General features: G+C 46.2%; 1 protein-coding gene across 3 annotated transcripts in view; it reads left to right on the top strand.

The window, feature by feature from the left end:
- LOC144178327 (synaptogenesis protein syg-2-like) overlaps positions 1-20,711 on the top strand; it is a 228,704-nt gene extending 207,993 nt beyond the window's left edge. The window contains exons 8-13 of one of the 3 annotated variants that reach the window (XM_077706082.1): positions 186-329; positions 1,644-1,671; positions 2,043-2,134; positions 2,739-2,881; positions 3,818-3,995; positions 12,305-20,711. In XM_077706082.1, the coding sequence (XP_077562208.1) occupies positions 186-329; positions 1,644-1,671; positions 2,043-2,134; positions 2,739-2,881; positions 3,818-3,995; positions 12,305-12,546 (827 nt within the window). In that variant the 3' untranslated portion in view covers positions 12,547-20,711. Of the gene's footprint in view, positions 1-185; positions 330-1,643; positions 1,672-2,042; positions 2,135-2,738; positions 2,882-3,817; positions 4,130-12,304 lie in introns of all 3 variants that reach the window. The other 2 variants (XM_077706083.1, XM_077706084.1) reach the window with 2 other exon arrangements.
- The last annotated feature ends 784 nt before the right edge of the window (positions 20,712-21,495 follow it).

The following is a 21,495-nucleotide window of genomic DNA, read 5'->3' as shown; positions in this document are numbered from 1 at the left end:
GCTATAGGGACAGCTCAGCACCGATCAATAAGGCTGAGAGCACGGAACTCGACGCAGACATTTTCCGCCGTAAGGCAGAGCGGATGGTACTACGTTGACGCGTGTATGTTGTCTTTGCGCAGTGCGCACTCTGACGGTTAGTAACCGGGTAATAATGCATGGCGTGCTCTTAATCCCGGCATTAGGTCTACTTCCGGGAGAGGCGGCCATGGTCTCCGCGTCGAGTCCCCTACTGGGAATCCTGCTCGGCGCCGTGGCCCTTCTAGTCCTCATCGCCATCGCAATCATCGTCATCATGAAGGTCAAAACGGGAAAAAGGAAGAACGCAGGTACCTTCCTTGCTACAGACGCGTTTCTAGGGGAGGGCAAGTGCACGTATCACCTCGATATGGAAGTGTCAAAAAAAAAACACAATGATTTCCGGCAAAAAGCAGACCGAGTTGTCCGAGAAAAACGAAGGGTAAGCGTATCACCACGAAATAAAGGGAAGGAAAAACTAAGTGACTCTATCTTTGAAGGAATGCGCGCCCGACAAGTAATCAGCTAAGCAACTGTTATTACCCGTATGATGACATACATATGCTACAAGCGGGCAAAAGAAACTAACCATACAAAGTCATAAAACTGAAATGAGACGTGGGATGACAACAGCCATATTGTTTAGAGATAAGTTTGTGCTTCACATACAGAGTTGATACCCGCGCTATGAGATGCACTTTAATAAAATGCACTGGAAAAATGTATATATGTACTGAGATCTTGGTTTGCTAAATGCCACGCACTCGGATGTTCTTGTATTTCTCTCGCGTCCGAAGATTTGGAAGTTAAACTAATTGGGCACTGCAGGCACTGCTGGTACATCAAAAGACAGCAGGCCCGAGCATCCCTTACATTTATAGAAGTGAACTTATGATTAAGATCAAAGAAAAATGCAGTTCTTCATGAACCAGCAGATTAAGACTTTTCCAGAGACTATTCACTTTCGAGGCGCAACAAAAACACAAGAGGCGCCATAAAGAAAAACCGAATGCGTGTATTTCCCTCTTGAGTGCATTTCTGTGTGTCGCCACCATCTTTACACACATAAAAATCTTTAACGAGCGTCCAAAGGTGGTGCGTTAGAAGCAAAGTAGGAACAGTTTCTATTTTCGGGACTATTCTATACATCCGAACTCTACAGGCGCTAGTAAAATGCAGTCAGATAACCAACTAACCTAACTTTCTGCCTTTGCAAACTATGTGTTTGCCGTCCTTAAGCTAAATATTTACACGAAGAGGCCTACATCGGACACACTGCAAATCTCGTACATAAACTTCAGCCTATATTTATGAACACGTATCCCTCCCCTATATTTCAATAGCGTTAACCTGTAGTTCATGGCTCCTGCTCTAGTTAAAGGTCTAGTGCTGAAGAACATAGATAAATTCAGCGGTAAAATGACACAGCGTTGAATTATGGTGTGCCAAAAGCTTTGATTCACACGAGTATTTGTTCAGTGGAGTTCGAGCGTGAAGCGAGTGCACCAAACAGTCGTTCTCCCTGCTGTGAGTTAAAGCTAATCGTAAACGTCTGAACGTTTTGGTAACAGTGGTGGAATTTAATACGAATGTTTGTTTTGTCCTTACTTTCGGCGCTCTCAAAGCTGGAAAAAGAAGAAAAGAGGACGACAAGTAAGTGCAGTTTTTTTTATGTCCCGTCTTATTTGAAATCGCAAACGGAAGAAAACCTTTGGGGGTTTTTCCTGAGGCCGTGAGTTTGCGTTTCGTGTATATTTCAACGTGGAGGCTAAAGCTGTGAGGCGCGCCCAAGAGCGAAGTAAGTCCATTGAAAAGAGTTATTCTGGGTAAAACTTTGCATGCGCATGAGTGTAAATTTTTCAATTCTCTTCTGTCAACCTCCTCTTGTTCACGCTTTCTCGCTCTTTTATTATCTTTCGTCTATTTCAGAATTAGAACAGGGTTTAGATTGTACCCCCGATGACAAAAGAAAACACAGTAAGCAGTTATTTAGAGACTTCGTGATGTGTTTTTTTCCATTGCAGATCACATGCACCTTTAAAGAAAGAAATTGTAGACATCACTGAGGTCGAAGATAAATGTCCGGATATTATTCCACCAAGGAACCACGGAATCGGTAAGCTCGATCCAGGCAGCTACGCTCTCTCTTGCGTCGCATCTGCCTCCCCTGTAAAGCGTGCACTTCCGCACAATAACAAATGGTGTGGCAAAGCCCAACCACTCGGGGCAGAAAACTGTAAAACGTTTCTCGATACACTTGTTTGCATCGACTGTACTTATAAGTTGTTTTGGCCACTTTGTTGAGTAAAACGGTTAACGTTTAGTTATAACTGAACATGCTTGCTTACTTGTTTAAAATTTAGAAGTAATTGTGGCCGGCTTATTAAGCAGTGCAGGTAGCAATGCTTAACTTTAACAGTGGTTTTAATACGGCGTTCGAAGGACGAAAAGGCGTACCATCGTGGTTAATTCTTTACTGTAGTTTTCAGTCATGATTTAAATAAACCCCCCTCTCTTCTCCTCGATGCTTATTCACCCCCAGTGAAAAGGTAGCTTTAAGCAATTTTACTCCTCTTTGTCATGAGCTGTGAAATTTCTCCTAACGGGTGGGAATGAAATCTGAATCCGTAAATCGTATTAATGGTCACAGCCGGTGTTGAAAAATGCAGTGATTCTCCCGAATGTTTGAATCGGGTAACCGCATCAGTGATCCATTGCAGGTTCGGACTATTCGGACATTGAGATGAAGTACGTGGAAACGCATATCACTGATCGAGGCCCCGCTTACGAAAATGGGACGGAAAAGCGATATCCAGAGACCTTCGCTGCCACCTTGGGTCCCAGTGTCTATATTACGAAGCAGGTATGTCCGCCTATATAAATTTGAAGACCCTTGTATGCCTTCGCTGTCTACCCGCATGATTTTGTGATGCCATTTGTCCTTTTTTTTTTATTGAAAGCGCTATTTTGGTTCCATTTGGGCCTTGTGGTATTTAGTCTTAAAATGCGTTAAGGGACAACATTTGCCTTGCGGAATTTCGCCCGTTCATAGTAAACATTCCGCTGTCGTTTAACTAGTGTGCAGATGCAAGGTGAGATGTAACCTTAATCGCTCAAGATAGACATTTCCTTTATGCTACAGCGATTCTCAAGTGCGGTAAACGTGATCGTAAAAAAACGAAAGACTTTAGTGAATTTACGCGGTTAACCTCTTTACAGCCAGACATGGGGAAGCTCAGCGGCTCTCTTTTCAGTCACGCTACCAGTTGTTTTAAGCATAAGTTACGATAAATCGAGGACAGTTTAATCCGTCCCTTGACAACATTGTTCTGCACATCTGAAGCTTCGTATAACTAGCAGTATTTTATTTGTCGTATGTTTATTGAGGCAGCCCTCCTGAGTAAAAGGCACATGACGAAGGAAGTTGTGTCCGGAGAACATTGCGATTCTCGTTTCTCCATTTTTTCTTTCGTTTACCGTGTCTTTTTTTTTTTTTTTGCTTCTTTGAAAAAGAGATGGGGACAAAGGTTCCCTAAAATCAAGTCAAATTTCATTCAGCTTCTGAACCATATAACGGCGAGCATGATAAAGCCCCCTTGAGGCCTCCACATACCGCTGCCCTTCAATTTCCCCAAGCGTGCCTCTGTTCTTGCGTGCTATCTTTTGCTCCACTCTTTTCGCGTCTTTCCTCGCTTATTTGGCCTTACTTCTTTCACTTCCGTCCTTTTCTTTCGCCCACCTTCCATTTCCCTCTCCCGTTTTTTTTTTTTTCCTCTTTGGGGTCGTGACTCGTGACCAGCGCGAAGACGACCTGACGTACGCCGAGCTGAGCCTACCTCCCAGCTCGCACTCGACATTCAGCCGGTCGCGGCCAGTCTGCCGGGCGGCGGTTGGATCTCCGGCCCCGTCACTGTCGGGCCCCCACGAGCCGCCCACGGAGTACGCGGACATCGACTTCGCGGCCACCCGCGCCCACGGTAGGCCTCCTCCTCCGTCGCTCACAACAGCGCCGCCACCGTCCCCCCCGAGTCATGGTGGCAGGGGTTGGGTGCCACCCCGAACCTCCTTTGACAGCTGGCCCAAGTACACGCCCGAGCCTCCGAGGTCACCCGTGAGTCGACTCTCGACTACTGCAAGCAGCTCGGCCCTCTTCCCACCTAACCTCCGCCACCGCCGTCTTCACCAGCGTCGGCCGTAGTTGCACCATCACTGCTTTGTCTCCTCCCGATTTCACCTGCTTGTCCGGGTTCCGGACTCACTTTGCACCACCTCTTCCTTCTAAAGTGCTGCTTGTTATCTCTTCTCTTTCTGCGCATCTATCCTTCTATTTCTATATGCGCTAACTCTTTTGCAGTTTGGTTCCCCACATATTCTTTTTTGGATGCTTCTTAACGGGTGTGTCGCACTGATTGACGCGATTTCTTTCTCATTGCTTGCACGCATGCAGATTGCAGTGACCACCACCAGTTTTCTTTCCAAATTCACCCACAACTAACAATAATGCACTGAATGATAAGCTTACGTTACTTTAAACTTGTTATTTTGAACCATAGCGGTTCTGGTTGTATGAGTAAAATACCTGTAATGAACGCAGTGGTCAGACTGGCAGCCACCTAAGTTGATAGCTCAAAGCTGTTCCTGCAACTCTGGCTTTGAAATGTGGTTCAACAAAAGTTGCTTACAACGCTCACTTATTTGGTCTACTCAGGCATGGTTTAGGCATAAAGTTTGGTCCTCCATCGCAACAGCTAGCAAGAGCGAGGACAAGCCTGGAGCCGAAATTGTCCTTTGTATGTCATTTTTGCAGTTATAAATTTTCATTTAATAATTTAAAATAAACTTTTGAGTATTCTGGCGAATCGGGCGAATTGGTTGCTGTTCATCTTCGCAGTGCAGAACCGATACGACGAAGGGAGAAGGAACAAAACGCCTGTCCTACCTTCCTTTACCCTATGGGTTGATCGGTCGATCATCAGGCCACAAAAATAAAAAAGGTCCACTTCATGACCAACACGAAAAACTTTCTGGCGTTTTTTTTTTCGGCAAAGCCAATTTTTAAAAAGAAGCGTAATTTCAGAGGGTGTAACTGATGATGTAGCCTATTTTTACGTCTATGTGCACCCGTAACCTGTATGGCCCTGTCAGTATCATGTCCGCGTGGGATTGCGCAAAGAGGCCTTTTCAAGATTATCGCAAACACGCAGCAAGGTCACTCACCCAAAGGCTAAACCCAGTTCGACCCAATGTGCAATTTTCTGAAACAGCGAAGCTGTGATTCCCTTGCGTCAGCTGGAACGTGAATGGGCGCTCGCCCGAGAACGGCAGCGCCGTCACCACGGAAGTTCCACGGTGCGCGGAAAGGAATCGACAGATAACGTCAGCAATGGGAGGCTCTCTCCCCTAGCGGGAAAGATGGGAACCCTCCCCTGCGAGAACACTGCGCATTCTATCGGCGGGTCTCAAAAACACTTTATGTGAGGCCGCTGGCGAATCTGGGAACCTCATCCTACTCCTGCGTAACACGCGATCTTCAGCAGACGGACGAGCAGGCTCAACCGACAACAGTTTCGCTGTTAAAACGGCCCGGTGTGGCGCAAATGAACAAATTCGTATGTTCAATCATCGATCAAAAGCAAAAGTAATTGTAAAATCTCATACCGTTTGCTCAAGACCTCAACTAACTTGTTTCTTGATAACGCCATGATCTAGGCGCAGAAAATTCTACACGCATTGAGAAAATAAGCGCAAATTGTTTGTTTTAGTAAATGGTCTGTTCACGAACAAAACCGACTGGCGCAAAGCATTTATGGTGCAGCCACGCAGCTTCCTATCGTTTCTTTCGGAGACACGTGAACAAGGCACATCGATTGCACGCCGTCCATGCAGACGCGCACAGCTATGGAAACTAACATAAATATAACAAAGGCCATTCCGCGTAAAACAGGGCTGCAAGGACCAAACGATGAGGTCGCGCGAGACACATTGAGATGTACTAATAACGGTAATCGCTAGCGGCCCCGAGAACGGACAAGACGAGGCGGACAAAAGAAAAGCAAAGCCACACCAAGGACTTTTTTTGTCGCCGTTCTTCCTTTTGCCGTTCTCCCTTTCACCCGCAGTTGCCGGCGTCTTTCCTCTCGAAGGCGAGCGGAACGCTGGAAGGCAATCACGCCGGAATTCGCTTCCTCTTCCCAGCGACTGCGCCGGGCCTTTTCCACCCCCGTTCCTCCGGGCCCGTGGCCGGCAGAGTCGATATAAAGAGACCCCCCTCTCCTCTTCCATTCCGCCTCCTCTTCGCTGCCGAGGTCCGGCATTAGGCCTATTGCACCATTGCCGCCTCTTTCGCTAGAGCTGAGCATTTTGGAAGCGCTGCTATTTATATTTTCCCTTCCTCCTTTTCCTCACTTTGTGCCTTCTCCCCGCGGTTCCGCTTTCACTTTCATTATCTTCGCCTGCGCTCGTGGACCACCGATTCTAAGCGAAAAACGAGCAGCGCATCACGCGTCTCCTAAGCCCAGTGAGTGTGGCTGCTGGCGTGGGCATTATCGCACACCGTTTTGGGTTTCCGAGTTGCAGCAGCGCATAGGAAAACGCTTTCGCTCAGCTTCCGAAAAGTTTCGTCCACGGCGATCGTGCCGTTTTCTTTTTTCTTCCGGCTAGATTTTGCTCGCCGGAAGAACCGCTACCTACGCCAATTCTGTTGCAACCATACTGCGTGTGCGTCCTACGTCACCTACCGTCCAGATATTCGCTTTCAAGTTCCGGAAATTCCTCCATAAGAAGTAAAACACCGTTGTCTTCTTTCTCGCGCTAAACGAATATTGATTGTTCCGTGGCCTTTCGGACGCGGAAAAGGAAATAGGAAGCTTCTGTCCACCTGTCCTTTGCCCGAGGAAAAGTAACAGAACGGCGGAAACAGTTTTTCAAGCGGTCCTGCAAGAACTCCCTGGTATTTTGGGACGTGCTGACGTTGTGTCTAACACAGAAGTCCTTCTTTTGTCATTTTTTACTCGGCTTCGTGACAATAATAAGCGTCGCTGTAGTTTGTTAAATATGGGTTGCACTATTGAGCGAGGGACATTTTTGGTGCTTGTTCACGACAGACCACTGATTTCTTGAGAGATAGGTGACAGTGAGTGAGTGAGTGAGTGAGTGAGTGAGTGAGTGAGTGAGTGAGTGAGTGAGTGAGTGAGTGAGTGAGTGAGTGAGTGAGTGAGTGAGTGAGTGAGTGAGTGAGTGAGTGAGTGAGTGAGTGAGTGAGTGAGTGAGTGAGTGAGTGAGTGAGTGAGTGAGTGAGTGAGTGAGTGAGTGAGTGAGTGAGTGAGTGAGTGAGTGAGTGAGTGAGTGAGTGAGTGAGTGAGTGAGTGAGTGAGTGAGTGAGTGAGTGAGTGAGTGAGTGAGTGAGTGAGTGAGTGAGTGAGTGAGTGAGTGAGTGAGTGAGTGAGTGAGTGAGTGAGTGAGTGAGTGAGTGAGTGAGTGTAAATGAGTGAGTGGGTGAGTGTGGGAGGGAGGGAGGGAGGGAGGGAGGGAGGGAGCACTCCTCATTTTACTTCTGATTATGTTAGCAGCTTAGTGAGTCCCCCTTAGCAACTGAACGGTGATTACTCTCATAACACTGTTAACATTATAAAGACGGGCAATAGCGGCGACCATGATAATAAGTTCCGATGAAGGCGCGGCAAATATTTGCTTGAAGCAAGCACGAGAGAGAAATCCGGCGCAGAATATGTGTGGCCTGCGTAGCATTCGGCAAGCACTCCTAAATTATGAAAAGTAAGCTACCTTTATTACTCAAAAAATATATACAGCCAGTGTATCTTGCCAGTATTGACTGAAGCCTAGGCCCTTACCAACCACCTGGAAAGCGAATTTAGGTCGGGTCAACGGACCATGGAACGAATAATGATAGGAGTAACACCACTTAGCGACAGGAAACCAGTTTCCTGGACCATGGAATAAACACTAGTAGATCATGACCTAGTTCAAATAAAAATGAAAAGAAATGCACTTTGGCTGATCATGCAATCAGAAGAACTGACAGCCGCTGGATCACCAGGGCAACAGAGTGGACACCGAGAGACGGCTCTAGAAAAAGAGGAAGGCCAGTAACACGATGGTGCGAAGAAATAAGGAAATCCGGCGGCAAGGAGTGGACTCTAAGAGCGCAGGACAGGAGCGGTTGGAGGTCAATGGTAGAGGCCCTCATCCTGCAGTGGAGCCGGGTAGGCTGTTGATAATGGTTATGATGAAGCCATATAGCACGGCGCAATACAAAAAATAAGATGTTCCGGCTTTGCACAGGGACCGAAGCGTCTGCTCTGCCTTTTTTTAAATATTGTTTATTGCCTTTACATTTCGATATTAAAGACACTTCCGTCAAACAAACGGCTTCAAACACCCAGTCATAGAAATTGCCGACGCAGCTACGAAGGTGTGGCGTCATTCTTACCTACTAAAGGCTTTGCGAAGAAACATAAGTCAAGGGACGTAACGTGCGTCCGTGCCTGCGTGCCTGCATGTGTGCCTGCGGGCGGGCGTGTGTGTGTATGTGTGTGCGTGTGCGTGTGCGTGTGCGTGTGCATGTGCGTGTGTGCGTGTGTGCGTGTGTGCGTGCGTGTGCGCGTGCGCGTGTGCGTGTGCGCGTGCATGCGTGCGTGCGTGTGTGCATGTGTGCGTGCGTGTGTGTGTGTGTGCGTGCTTGCGTGCGTGTGTGTGTGTATGTGTGGTGGGTGTGTGTGCGTTGGCGTGTGCGTACGTGCGTGCGCGTGCGCGTGTGCTTGTGCGTGTGCGTGCGAGAATATGTGTGATGGGGGTGCGGCAGGTGTTGGGTGATAGGAAGGGACATTGCTTTTATAGCCAGCAGCGAAAAGTAATTTGATAGAGGTGGTGGGCTTGTCGCAAAAATCAGTTATTTTAGCGATAATTTTAGAATTATGCATTTTAAAGTGAGCATATACAAGTCAGCATGCGGATTTGCAAAAAAAAAACGTTCTAATCATGATTTAGAGTGGGATAAGTGTTAGATTTATTACGTTGAATAATTCATAGAATTTTGTTACTGTCAGTGAATCATAGTATCAAACAAGCGGCAGTTACTGAGTGCACGGTCTAGACTAGTAACGGTTGCACACTTAGTGACAGGACCTACGTACCGTTCTGCGGGGTAGTAAAGTTCGTAAGAAGTTAGTGAATACAGTCGTTACTACCCTTTTACGAGTTATTTTGTTAAAAGTATGGGTGATTTTTATTCAGACATTTTCAACGCTGAATGCATCTTCATGATATAAACATTGCAACTTTACTTGGTTAATCCGTATCATTTTATTATCTGCGGACGTTTCTTCCTCTTTGTACTAAGTGGGCGAATTACCAAAGAAATATCCAATGAAGCTGCTCACATTTACGCGATCCTAATGAGTTGTACGGGGAGTACAAAAAAATGCAGCTCAGAGTGTTTAAAAATGTACTCCTAAAAAAAACTCGTCATTTTAATGGGGAGAAAAAATGTAATAGAGCTACGCTTTTATAACGACACGGGAGTTGATATGTCCAGTGTTTCCGGATAGCTGTTCTCATTGCTACAATATCTCAAAAGAACCTTTTTATATACAAATATACAATACAAACGAATTTTCTTTGGGTGATCTTCCGGGAACCACGTTTCTCATTTCAATATGTTCGCTACTTCCACAAACGGACCTTGATTGCTTTGTAAATATTACAATAATTTTTATTAGCGGTTATAAAAATGGAATCGCTGACTTTATACAGGTTCTTTTTCGTCTCGTTTCGTTGAGCAAATTCAATTTCTCTCTGGGCCTTGCGCCTGTAATATTCAAGAAGCTTCCTCTTCAGGTCTTTCTTTGCTTGTTCCAACTTGCACAAGATACGCCCGTTATTCTGATTATTCTGTACCAAAACGGGTTTCCTTGTTCTGTCTTTATTATATATTCGATATGTTCGCTTTCCTGTGCTTGTACAGAGTTTTTCCAGTGTTCTATTTTCCTTTATTGTATCCACTGCTTTCCGATCTGTACTCCCGGAGCGGTGGCCTAGTCAGGAGACATACGAGTTTCCTTTTGCCACGCCTCGCGGACATAACTATATGCATGTAATAATGTCCGAACTAAAATTGAACACTGGAATTGAAGAAATTTGGTGCCGTCCGTTGCTTACGGCAGAGCAATTATATTTTATTGCAAATTCAATTAGTCTGGAAGGCTAATATTTAAATATAGAAGCGGAAGTTCTTATTCTCACACAATGTTACTTGATAGGTGCAGAATGGACCACTATACTAATGTTCTTTTAAGGGAGAAGCCCCTTAGGGGCTGGGGCTGTTGGCGTCTCCTGTCATCGTCGTAATCGCTGTCTCATGTAGTCACGGTACTAAAATACCGGGAAACTCGTTTACCCCTCGCGCTAGAACGTAACGCACACTGAAAAGACGCCGGGACACTCGCTTACGGCTCGCGCTATAACGCTTCGTGCTGCAAACAAATGGCCGCATATCTGCTCCTTTTGTTGCAAATGTCGCCGAAAGACGATAGTGGACTGGCGCTTCTGCCAAGTAAAGGCCTCCCTTCTGTTTCTCGCTCACCTCTCATGCTGTTCCTTTCCCGTCTCGTTCCTCCAAAGATAACACGGTAGAGGTTTGCTCCAGTCACGTTAAATTTACCGCGTTCTATTCCTCCAAGTTACGTGTCTCGATGCCAGCGCTGCCGTACGGCTGAGACGCGTGTGAATTGAGGCATCCTACTGCAACATTTATAGAAACGCGATGCCCTACCGCACGAGCGTTCCAAGTGGAACGTGGATCCCATCTAGTGGAATCTTTCTTTGCTATTTCCATTTGATTTCTTAAATGCCGCCAGAAGGTGGCGCTGGCAATAGCAGGCGGCGGTTTCCTGCCGTTAGTGTATTATTTCATTTGCTATCGCAAAAACCAAGCATCTATTATTTTTTTAACACTGAAAATATCACCTATGTATTGATTTTCTGCCTTATATTTGCCTAATGTCTCGTCCTTGTTCAACAATGTTGACAAGTATGAAAACACTGACACCCGACTTAGAAGATTAGATTTCGCTGAAGTATATAAGACTATTGCGCAGATTTTATTTCGCTTTCGCCGGGCGGCTGAAACGGGTCACAGACAGACAGGCAGACAGACAGGCAGACAGACAGACCAGAATTTTCGCGTTTCAGTAGTCCAAGAAAGACTATCGTCTTTAATACACGAGACTTTTACAGCAAAGCTGTATACCTCTACCCCCAACGGTTTCATTTCCGTTGGCAAAAGCGGCAAGGTGCCCAAAATGCAATTATGAACTGCATGCTTCGCCCCTCCCCAGGTTTCTCGGCAGTGGTGATGGCCCGGGGGAAATCACCCGGCGCCAATCCCGGAATTTTCCGGGATGGCCCCTAAGAGGCTTCGCCCCTTAAAAAACGTGATGTTACGAACCATAACTACTCCCCTAGGCCCTTCGACATGCCACTTAATATTGCCGTGATCTACTGGGTACGGGAGCTTTTAGTTTAACTAGTTTTCAATGCTTGCATCATCTGTGTACGCTGAAAATTTTGCAGTAGTTAGAAGTACTTACAGTGACAATGACTCTACCCTCTTAACAGACCGCCAAACTGTCTGCGTGCATTTTACTGCTGCGATTGTCTTTCGTGTGCAAATAACACGTTATTGTGACCAGGCATCAACATAGACATTAGGAGTATGTTCAATTTTCTCATCGATGGTGGGTAACCGCATCCGCGCTACGCCGCTGCCATAGCCTATACGAAGGCGCGCTTTGCACAGAGGAGTGCCTGTTAGACAACCTCCAAAACTGTATTAAAAGGTGTGGCTGAGGTGTCGTTTATCATAAAACGATTTCGGCCCACGCACAAGAATGCGTACAAAGCAGCACTTTACAGCCGGCGTTTTAAAAACACTACGCCTTCAACTTTACAAAAAACAGTACTTTCCGCAGACACATTGGAGTTTCTTTGTTATGTCATTGACAGAATATAAATGGCACTGCATTTAAGTAAATTAACGTGATAACCCAAAGAGGATGATTGATGCCTTTAAACTAGGTGTTTTGGAATTACGTCGTTTGGGTTCACTGAAAACCAACAGCGTTTCATTACTGCCTGTATGTCACGCTCTGGATGTTCGCCTAACGAGTGCCTTTTTTTCCGGTCTTTTTTTTTTTTTTTTTTGTTCCCGCTCTCCAAATGTCCCGGGTTCTCTCCTGGGCGTCTCCGGCGGCGGCGTGCGTGGCCGCAGGCGAAGCCCGATCCCGGGCCTCCGAAGGGGAAGCCAGCCAGCGGCTAAGGGCCACGCCGCTCGTGAGTGCCGTGTGCTCGCGTGTGTGCGTGACGCCGCCTTTGCTGCCGGCGTGGAAGCCGCCCTCCTCGAGACTCTCCATGTCCTCGCTGGCCATCACCCCGCCGCGATCGGACACCGGCTCGTCCTCCGTGCCCAGCTGGACGCTCTCCGAGGCGGGCGGCACGCTGCCGCTCTGCTAAGTGCTTGTTCTACGCTGGGCGCGTGAAGTACTGGCGCCTCAAGACCATTTATGTGCCGTGTGCCCCCAGAATGTCTGCAGGTGAAGGGTGAAGGCCTTCGATACTGTGCTGCCGCGCGTTACACGCACCTTCAGAGGCAGGCCGCGACGTTCAAATTGGATGGAAACTTGTGCTAGGCCTAAACGGCCCTGAGACTATTCTTCCCATGTACGGCGTCCACACGTAGGGCGTCACTTGCTCTCCTCCGTGCCATCCTCGGAGAGACGAGACAGCGCCGGTTTTAGCGGGGTCTTGAAGCTCTGGTCTTCAGCCTTGTTACTGCTTTGTGGGGACATTAGCACAGACCAAGTAGTTCAGCGGATTCTTCGATTACGGGTGACGCCTAAAGATAAGCGGACCTATTTTATCCCGAGTAATCACGTACGTTGTCGGTGAGAATGAACTGCGAGTCCCCAGTTATAAAGCGCTACTTAGAAAAATGTTTTGGTTGAACATACCAGAAAAAAAAAATTACAGGAAAGCTCGTCTTTTAGAGTTTAATTTCCCTCGCAACCTGTCAGTAGGAACAGAGCCATGGCGTCCCAGCGTTACTAGGTGTCCTATCGCAGTGCATGGGCTAAATGTCACACCTGTCTTCGCTCAATGACGTGACTGTTTCGTACCTCCCATCGAGTTAACCCATATTTTTGTGTGTGCTTGTGTCCTTATGCGCGCGGACTTTTACGTCAGACTTGCAGCCACGCTCATGTTGACAAAACGTTTGTTGTTGACATCTGTTGCAGTTACGGACGCTATATGTACATAGCATTTTTTTACAATGAACGTGATAGTTAATTAATCGCGCAAAGCAAAGCCTGCGTGTACACAAACCAGGACGTGTTGAGGACATTGGCGGGGATGCAATGTCTGTTTCGCGCTGCGACGCAGAACAGTTGACTCTTAAACACACACACCAAAAAATACAATTCTTGTGTTGGTGATAAAACCAGATTATAAACAGGCTTTGGTTGCATTAGAGATGGGTTTGATCTCATACGTCATAAAGCTCATTGTCATGATTTTTTACGGGTGGCCATCCACGCCATGACGTATCAAGTCTAGCACGATGTATTTTGAAGTGTTTGGTGTTTATTCTACGTGACACGCCAGTTACGCAAGAGGCAACTGTCCGTGCGTTATTTCCGCAAATGAACCGTAAAATATTCGAATGGTATCGCAAAGTGAAGGGTGAATTGTGGTTGATATTGTATTTCACCCGGCCCAGTCAGCAACTTTCAAATCGCCCGCTCTGGCGTAGCCGCCCTAGCATTTCGCAGTAATTTATCGGCGAGAATGTCACTCCTCACCATCAGCCAGCACTTACTCTTCTCATGATTGGTTGTGGAGGAGGTATTTATTTTCTCCCATACTTACTGATATCAATGTCAAATCCCGCGTGTATTGCGCATCCCACTGGTCGTGGGATTTCGGTTCGCGCATTTACCATAGACCACAGTAAAGGGCACTGGCGGACGACAGCGTGGAGATTTTCAAACTAGTATCTCAATGTTCAAGGTTATACGAAAACCTATATTTCTCTCATTTCTCAGTGTTTGGTGCCAGGAAGATGAACTGCTTTCTTTGCTATTCTGTGGCAACTGTTGTCTTTTACGTCGCCTTCGAAACCCCAGCTGCTCGCGCCACCCTGATCAGCTCCGAGATATAGAAGTAAATTAAGCGCAGAGCTCACGCGACTGAAGGTTATGTTCTCCAAAAGGCACTAAAATGATTCCTTGAAACACGTTGGCGGAGAATATAAAAGGGGCTCTCCAGCCATGACAGTTTTCCAAGAGAAACAAAAACGAGTCCCTCGCACTGCTATATTCTTCTTAACGACAACTACATCTGGTTTTGTTCAATTTTCATTGTATTAAAGGCGTAAATTATTTTCATCAGACCTAGCACACAATAACGAAAAAAAATTGTGAGTTAGAGCCCCAATGGTCTTTTCATTTACATCAGCCCAATACTTTTCTTGAATTTTTTAAGCTGTTGCACAGCCCTCAGTGGGACAAGAGGTCGGTTACGAGCACATGGGAGTAGAATTGGTTAAATGTGTTTGGCTTGTCCTGCCCTCTAACCCTCTAATGGCGCGGCTGAAAGGTCTGTCGCAGAGAGCAAGAGGTTCTGGCGCGGCCGGGATGTCGAGGCCGGCTTCAGAGCGTTCTCCGCCGCTTGACCTCACTCTGTTCGATACTGGTCGGACCTATGCTGCGGCTTCGAAAGTTCAGGCATGAAAAGCGCGACTACAACAATCGCAGTTTAGCGACCCAGCTTCCCATTAGGTTGTTTCCAGACTGAACCAGTACTTAAGCTTTTGGAGTAATAAACACTACTTCATTGGCGATTGGGTTCATACGGATACCTGTACTGCCGAATTTTCCCCTCTTCGTAGTTCGCGAAATGTTTATTTTTAGTGGATCAAGCATTTAAATATTTGAATTTATCTTTTCTTTCACATTGAAAAATTGATTTCTTGAAGGTTGTGCGAAATTCAATAGTTTTCCGCTCGTTTTCCTTTGATGCGAACTTGATCGGTGCCTCATGCTATCGTTGAAATAAGGTACAGCTTTGAAGGTATTTATTTAGGAAGTGTTTGAACTTACATAAGGATACCCTGGATCTTTACTGCTGCGTGTGTGACAACTGCCATCCGTCGCTTGTTAAGTGGGAATCCTCGAACATGGTGGGAAAAAACAAAACAAAAATGGTCCTGTTACCTAGTTTTGCCATTGAATGAGAAGATTTCCTGCGCAATGAAACGTTCGGGGAAGTCGACGCGAAAGCAAAAATGATTCTCTGAAGAATAAAACCAAAGTCATTGCTCGCGTTCTCACTGCAACCAGTAATTCCTAGAATATCCTGATATGGTTGTTTTTTAAATGTGCGCTGGTGAAATAAGCGAACGTTCGACCGTGCAGCCAGTTACTTGCTCTGTTCGACCGCTGCAAATCCTTTAGAAAAGCAGCACATGTAAGGCAACGTGGCGCCGCCCACATACCCTTGTCGGAACGACAAAATAGAGTAAACAGAGACTCTTTTGAAAGGGCTCAGCGCAGCGCATTGCGCCTACTTTGGACGGGCCAGTGTACAAACTGCTGACTTTATCCGCAATTTTCTGCGTGAATTCATCGTGTTTTTTTTTTCGTTGCATGTAGTCCTCTGAAAGCTGGATGTTGAAACGTCGAAAGAATTCACTTACAGCTTTACAGCTTTACAAGGGGGGGGGGGGGGTCATCAAATTTCGAGATCATAATTTGGATGGATAAACATATCATACGCATCTTCCCGCATGCTGGCATTTCTACGCTCCGCTTATTCCCAGGCGATATTAAAGGCTTTATTTATTCCTTATTGTACGCAAGGAAAACTGCCGGTTACCTGCGTCATTCTATTCTAGCAAAACTCAATTTTTCTCTCAAAACAACATGACGTTTTTACCCCAACGCCATAATATAAAAGAGACACGTTCCGCTTCGAAAGATAATAGAAAACGCAAATCCAACCAAGATCGTTAGTTTTCTACGAAACGTCACGGACCGCGGAAGCTCGGCTACCTTTCCCTTTTTCTCTACTTTCCGGCAAACTCTTTTAGCGAACGTTATTTCTCGTCGAAATTTGTCCGTACGACGTTAGACACTGAGTGGTCGATATTTGCCTGAATTCTCGCTTCTGGATGCGCGAATCGTTGGCACGCGAGAGATCGTCGCTGCGGATGTTTACAGCGCAGCGGCAGCCGGGAAGCGCATTATTACCTACAACGCCAGCGCGGAAAATTTCTCGAAATGTCCACAGCAGAGCACCTTCCGGAAATAACCAACGCAGACCGCGGCTGTTCCCAAGCGGAAAACCATGGATCCATACAATCGAGCGCAATACTCGTGCAAGGCGCAGCTTCAACAGGGATCCGGAACGAAACATTGTAAGCGCTCCGTAGAGTATCAAACTTCGCGTTCTCCCTCGGATTTGTGTCGGGTACAATCTACGGCCCTGCCTTCGAGCATTCAGAGTGTAGGGCTTAATATTTCGCTGTGCCGTCATTTTTTTCTCTTTCAGTTCACAGTGGTTTCTTCACTCTAACTACGCATAGCTGCAACATTTCCACACGCGCTTATGTGCTTATATGAAGCAGAAGATTCGACTTAAGCATGGCGTATCGATAAACTTCATAAGAAAATAGATCAAACGAAGGCAGAGGATTCGAGTGTCCTAATACACTTGAGAGCAATGCAGCAGTTGTGACTAAATCACCTAATGTCAAGGCTAAAGAAAGTGAAGAAAGAAAGGGAGGAGAGATTCGAAAGTGCCAAGTTTAACGAGGTAGTTTTGTAATATACCGCTAACGAACTTTAACGCACTGGTAAAACCAGTATTTTCGCAAAAGTTCGCCTTGAGCGATAGTTTTTTTTTGCTTTCCTCTTCTGTACTTCTGTAGGAGACCAGCAATAAAATTTTCTCCCGGCTATTATAAAATAAGGCTTAAGCGAGGTATGCTCAGTGAAAGGAAGCTGTTTAAAAAAAAAAAAAACAGCCACTCAAGGCTTCATATTGTCCATGAGGTAAGACCCAGTGTCGAAACTGTCTTCGAGCTCTGCTCGGAACATTGATGTTTCTAAGGCTAACTGCTTTTATTAAACTAGAAAAAAAAATGGTTTTTCAAGAAAACTGTTATCTCGCGAATTATTTTCTTCTGTAGTGTTCGCACAACGCGGTCTGAATAAAGGTACCCTCGTTGTCCCGGAATAGGAAAGCTTGATGTAGCAGAAAATTTTATAATTGAGCAAGACTGCATAGGAGTTGTACCGCAATATAATATACTTAACAGGAAGTCAAAACAAAAAGATTCCCCAATTTCTAAAGACGCTAAGAAGATTTACTTTCAGGAGAATCATGGGTCGTACTGCGAACGGTTCGTACAGGGACCACCACAGCCTTGCGTGCTGGCATATTACGCTTCAACTAAAAAGCATGGATTTCTTTTTTATAACTTGCTTCCGGCGTTCGCATTTCGTCATGCCTAGGCAGACAAGTAATCGGCTTTCGTAGATTTTGAAAGAAGAGGAAATCGGGCGAGAAGAATATGGAGCTCAAGATTTGTTGCGATTAAGCTCGAATACGTTGGTGCAAATTTTCAATTTCGCGAATCCGTACACTTTGGCAAAAAATAAAATCCATCTTTTAATATCCCATTCTCTGAAGATGGTCGAACTGGGTGATGTCGATTGTCGGATGTATTATCGGCAGTCTGGTAGGCGGTGTACAGGTTCCCTAATCCTTCAGTCCCGGTTTCAACTGAAACGAATGAACACGCAGAGGCAGGACCCTTAAAAAAGAGGAACACGTGGCACAAGATGCGACAGGAATATGCGAAGAAAAGAGCTCAAGCAACGCGGAACGCCAAAAGGGAAGAGAAAGAACCTTGTTCATCTCCCACCGAATCGAAGAAAGCATTAGTTTTGCTTAGGAGTCCGCCCTCGGGAAACCGAGTACATATAACGCTACACGTATAGTATATGAACGATTCCGTTCCGCGCGTCTAATGTACCTGCAATCGTACTCCTCCTCGTATATTGTCGTTCTCTCGCGTCCTTCAGCGTTTGTCTTATGTAAACAGTGTACACAAACTGTGCTGGAGCGCAACGGGTGCCCTTTGCGGCATTAGCGCATCCACCGAAACGTAAAGCACTCATTTCCCTCACCAACCCCCGTTCTTTCTTTTTTTTGTACCGTACTGAAAAAATGCGTGTTGAGATCGATTAACAACCCCCGTCTGGTGGCAGAACGTGCCAGCTGAGAGACCTTAACGTGCTCGACATCCTTTGGGTAAGGTTTATTTTCAGCGAAGTCATATCAAATGAGGCTGCAACAGCAATGTGGGACAAAAAATAGCGAACAATATATTTTTAAAAAGCACGAATGCATGCTAACCCGGATATTATGTTTTTGTTTTGCTTCGTGAACATCTTTACTTGTGATCTGGCTTTTTTATTGAAGGTATCCCTTCCAGGTTTACTCAGGAATTCGATCGCAATGACACTTCGTTGATATTACTTTCAGGTACGTCGAGGCATTGTTACTCCAAGTGAATGGGGACACCTGGACAAGTAAGATACAGTCAAAACGGGGAAACAACGGCACTTGTAAAGCAAGCAAACAAAGCCAGCAAGCAACGGCACTTGTAAAGCCAGCCCGGGCACGTCGCCAAGCCACCAGGAGTGGCTTGGCGACGTACCCGGGCCACGACAGTAGTGCGGAACATAAGGGCAGCTGCAGTGTATGAACGTTTCTTTCTCGCAATTGGCCGCACCATGCTGAATATGCCGGTTTTGTCGTTTTCGGCCCATGAACCCACTTTCTGTTTTGTTTACGTTGCTTGCAACGGTGCGTGCTTCGGAAATTCCCAAGCCCCTCTTTCTGATTGTCCTTTTTCTAGCGTGCTCACGGGACCCTGCCGACAACTTCTTCAATCACTTACTGGTTCCCTGCGCCAGCTTTGATGTACAGCGGCTGCTCCATAGTCGAGAATGCTAAGACTATCGCAAAGGAAATAGATCGAGAAGAAGATTACAGAACGCTATACACCGACGCAACAATGCCTATGGGCACCACAAGGGCCCCCTTGCGTTACCAACACGGAGTGAACTCGTCACCTGCGCGTCCATCAGGACGTCCCATGCAAAAGTGGCCGAAGAAACCGCAATTGCGCTTGCACTAACACAACCGCAAGTAAAGAAAATAATCACGGATTCCCAAAAGGCATACGCCAGCTATAGAGCAGGTTGGGTGTCTCTCGAAGCACTTAGAGTACTGAAGAAATGCCGCACTCCCACCAATGGAAAGGTGGAGCTTATATGGACGCCGGCACACTCCCGGTTGGAGGGCAATGAACTAGCCCACCAACTTGCCCAAAAAATGGAATACCGAACAGAGGAGTCAGAGCTACAGGCCATCACTAGCTGTACCGACATAACGCAATACTACAAAGAACAAAGAAAGTGGTTCCCTGATCCACACAAGTCACTGAACAGAGATCAACAATCAATATACAGGCAGATAGAGGCTAGGTCCTTTTCACACCCTATCCTTCAAAATAAGATGTTTCCTGAACGCTGCACCCGAAATTGCCCCTTTTGTTAAAAAAAAGAACTCGGCACGCTTCGCCACATAATCGGAGAATGTGATTTTACTAAAAAACACCCCTCCACCGTTGCCCCACTACCCCCTCCCTCACCGAGCGATGGGAGACCTTGCTGATCAGCCCCACTCTGGAAGACCAAATCAAGCTGGTTGCCAGGGGACAAGAGGCCTGAGGGGCATATGGATCTCGAGAATAGGGAACCACTCCCATCGACGATGCCGGGAGAAGACGTCGTAAAAATCCGTTTCGATAAAGTTGTTTCTCTCTCTTGAGAAAGCTGAGTTTCAAAAACCCTAGGACAGCTGCTTTAATCGGGATAGCTTTTCGCACAGTTTGTAGGCGAATCCCATTCCTTCTGCTAATCTTTCTCCCGCTTGAATCACCCCAGAAAAAAAAAAAAACGTAAAAGCTACACAGTCAACACCGAACCCACACACCATTATCTCGTACAGTACCAGTTGGCGTCCGGGGAGTAGTTGCACACACTCCATGACGTCACGTTGGTATTTGCGTCCTGTTGACACCGGTGAAAAATTAACACTTGCAGGCCCCGTTTAATGACAGCGATAGGGGCTGATCTCTGCTCAGCATAGGTGATTAATCTGCATACAGGAGGACACAAGTTGCACCGTGGGTATTTAGAGTTTCCAGTTGTGACGAAACCTTCAGCATTGGACTTCTTTGTCTTCCTTTCGTTTTTTTTTCTGGAGCATTGTTGGCCCCTTTGTACACCACAAAGCTGATGCCCCTACAAAACAAGTGAACCGAGTAGCAGACTTTACCCTCTATAACTAGTAACTCCTGATGCCTGTCCTGCATTCCTATATTTACGTAGAGAACCACAAGGAAACCAGGGCGTTTTTAGCAGCTGTTGATGACCAATGCGGCTGCGATGTAAAAAAGTGACTCATTTTCAATTGGGGTAATTGGGACCGCTTGTAACAGCTTTTAGACTCGCTAAATTGAGCAAAAAAAAAAAAGAAAGAAATCAACATCCAGCTTTCAAAGAAAGGAACAGGATGGTCTTGTTGTATTGATGGTTTTTATTATATTTAGACACTTTCAGACGATTCCCTCTATGCTATATGACCTGGTCGCAACATTGAGCATGCTTCAGATAAATTTTGAAGGAGATTTTCTACTTAGATGAGTTGGTTTGAGCCGTCATATGCAAATGTTTTAGTAGATTAACGCAGGACTATGCCTACGTGTGGAATGACCCAATCAGTTGGCGCGAACAGAGGAGCCATGCTACGCTACATGCAAAGAAAGCGCTATGAGCACGTTGTAAGGGTGCTTGGAGGTGCGTGGTTATGCTAGACGGATTATAATATTGGAAGGAGCTTCGACAGAATTTCAAAACTGCCTTCGTTTTTGTTGAATTTTATTTGAATTTAAAGTCCACGCGTGGCTGGTACCCCAAACCTATTTTCAATTCGCCTAGATAATGAATATGAGCGGCTGTCTTCTTAAGAACAGAGTTTTCGAGCCATGAACCAACATGGAATCAGCGAAAGCATTGTGTCCCGAGCCTGTTCTGAACGTCATTGTATTCGTGCTCACATGAAGACTGTGAAGCCTGGATCCCCGTCGACGGCCGACGTTGTCTTCAACTGAAGTGACTATTCACACGTGCCTTTGCTGTGAACACTGTGAGAAACTGCGGGAGGAGTAGAAGCCAAGGGTGCGTTTACAGGTGAATGAAGAGACTGCGCTGTGAAAACTATCCGGTTGCCATAGATTTTCAGGGTGACAACAGAAACGTTCACGAG

The sequence above is a fragment of the Haemaphysalis longicornis genome, unplaced genomic scaffold, assembly GCF_048455015.1.
Source record: "Haemaphysalis longicornis isolate Haplotype H1 unplaced genomic scaffold, Haemaphysalis longicornis Haplotype H1 scaffold_4, whole genome shotgun sequence".
NCBI classification, from domain to species: Eukaryota; Metazoa; Arthropoda; class Arachnida; order Ixodida; family Ixodidae; genus Haemaphysalis; species Haemaphysalis longicornis.
Note: the sequence above shows the minus strand (reverse complement) of the source record. Positions and strands in the feature narration are given on the sequence as shown.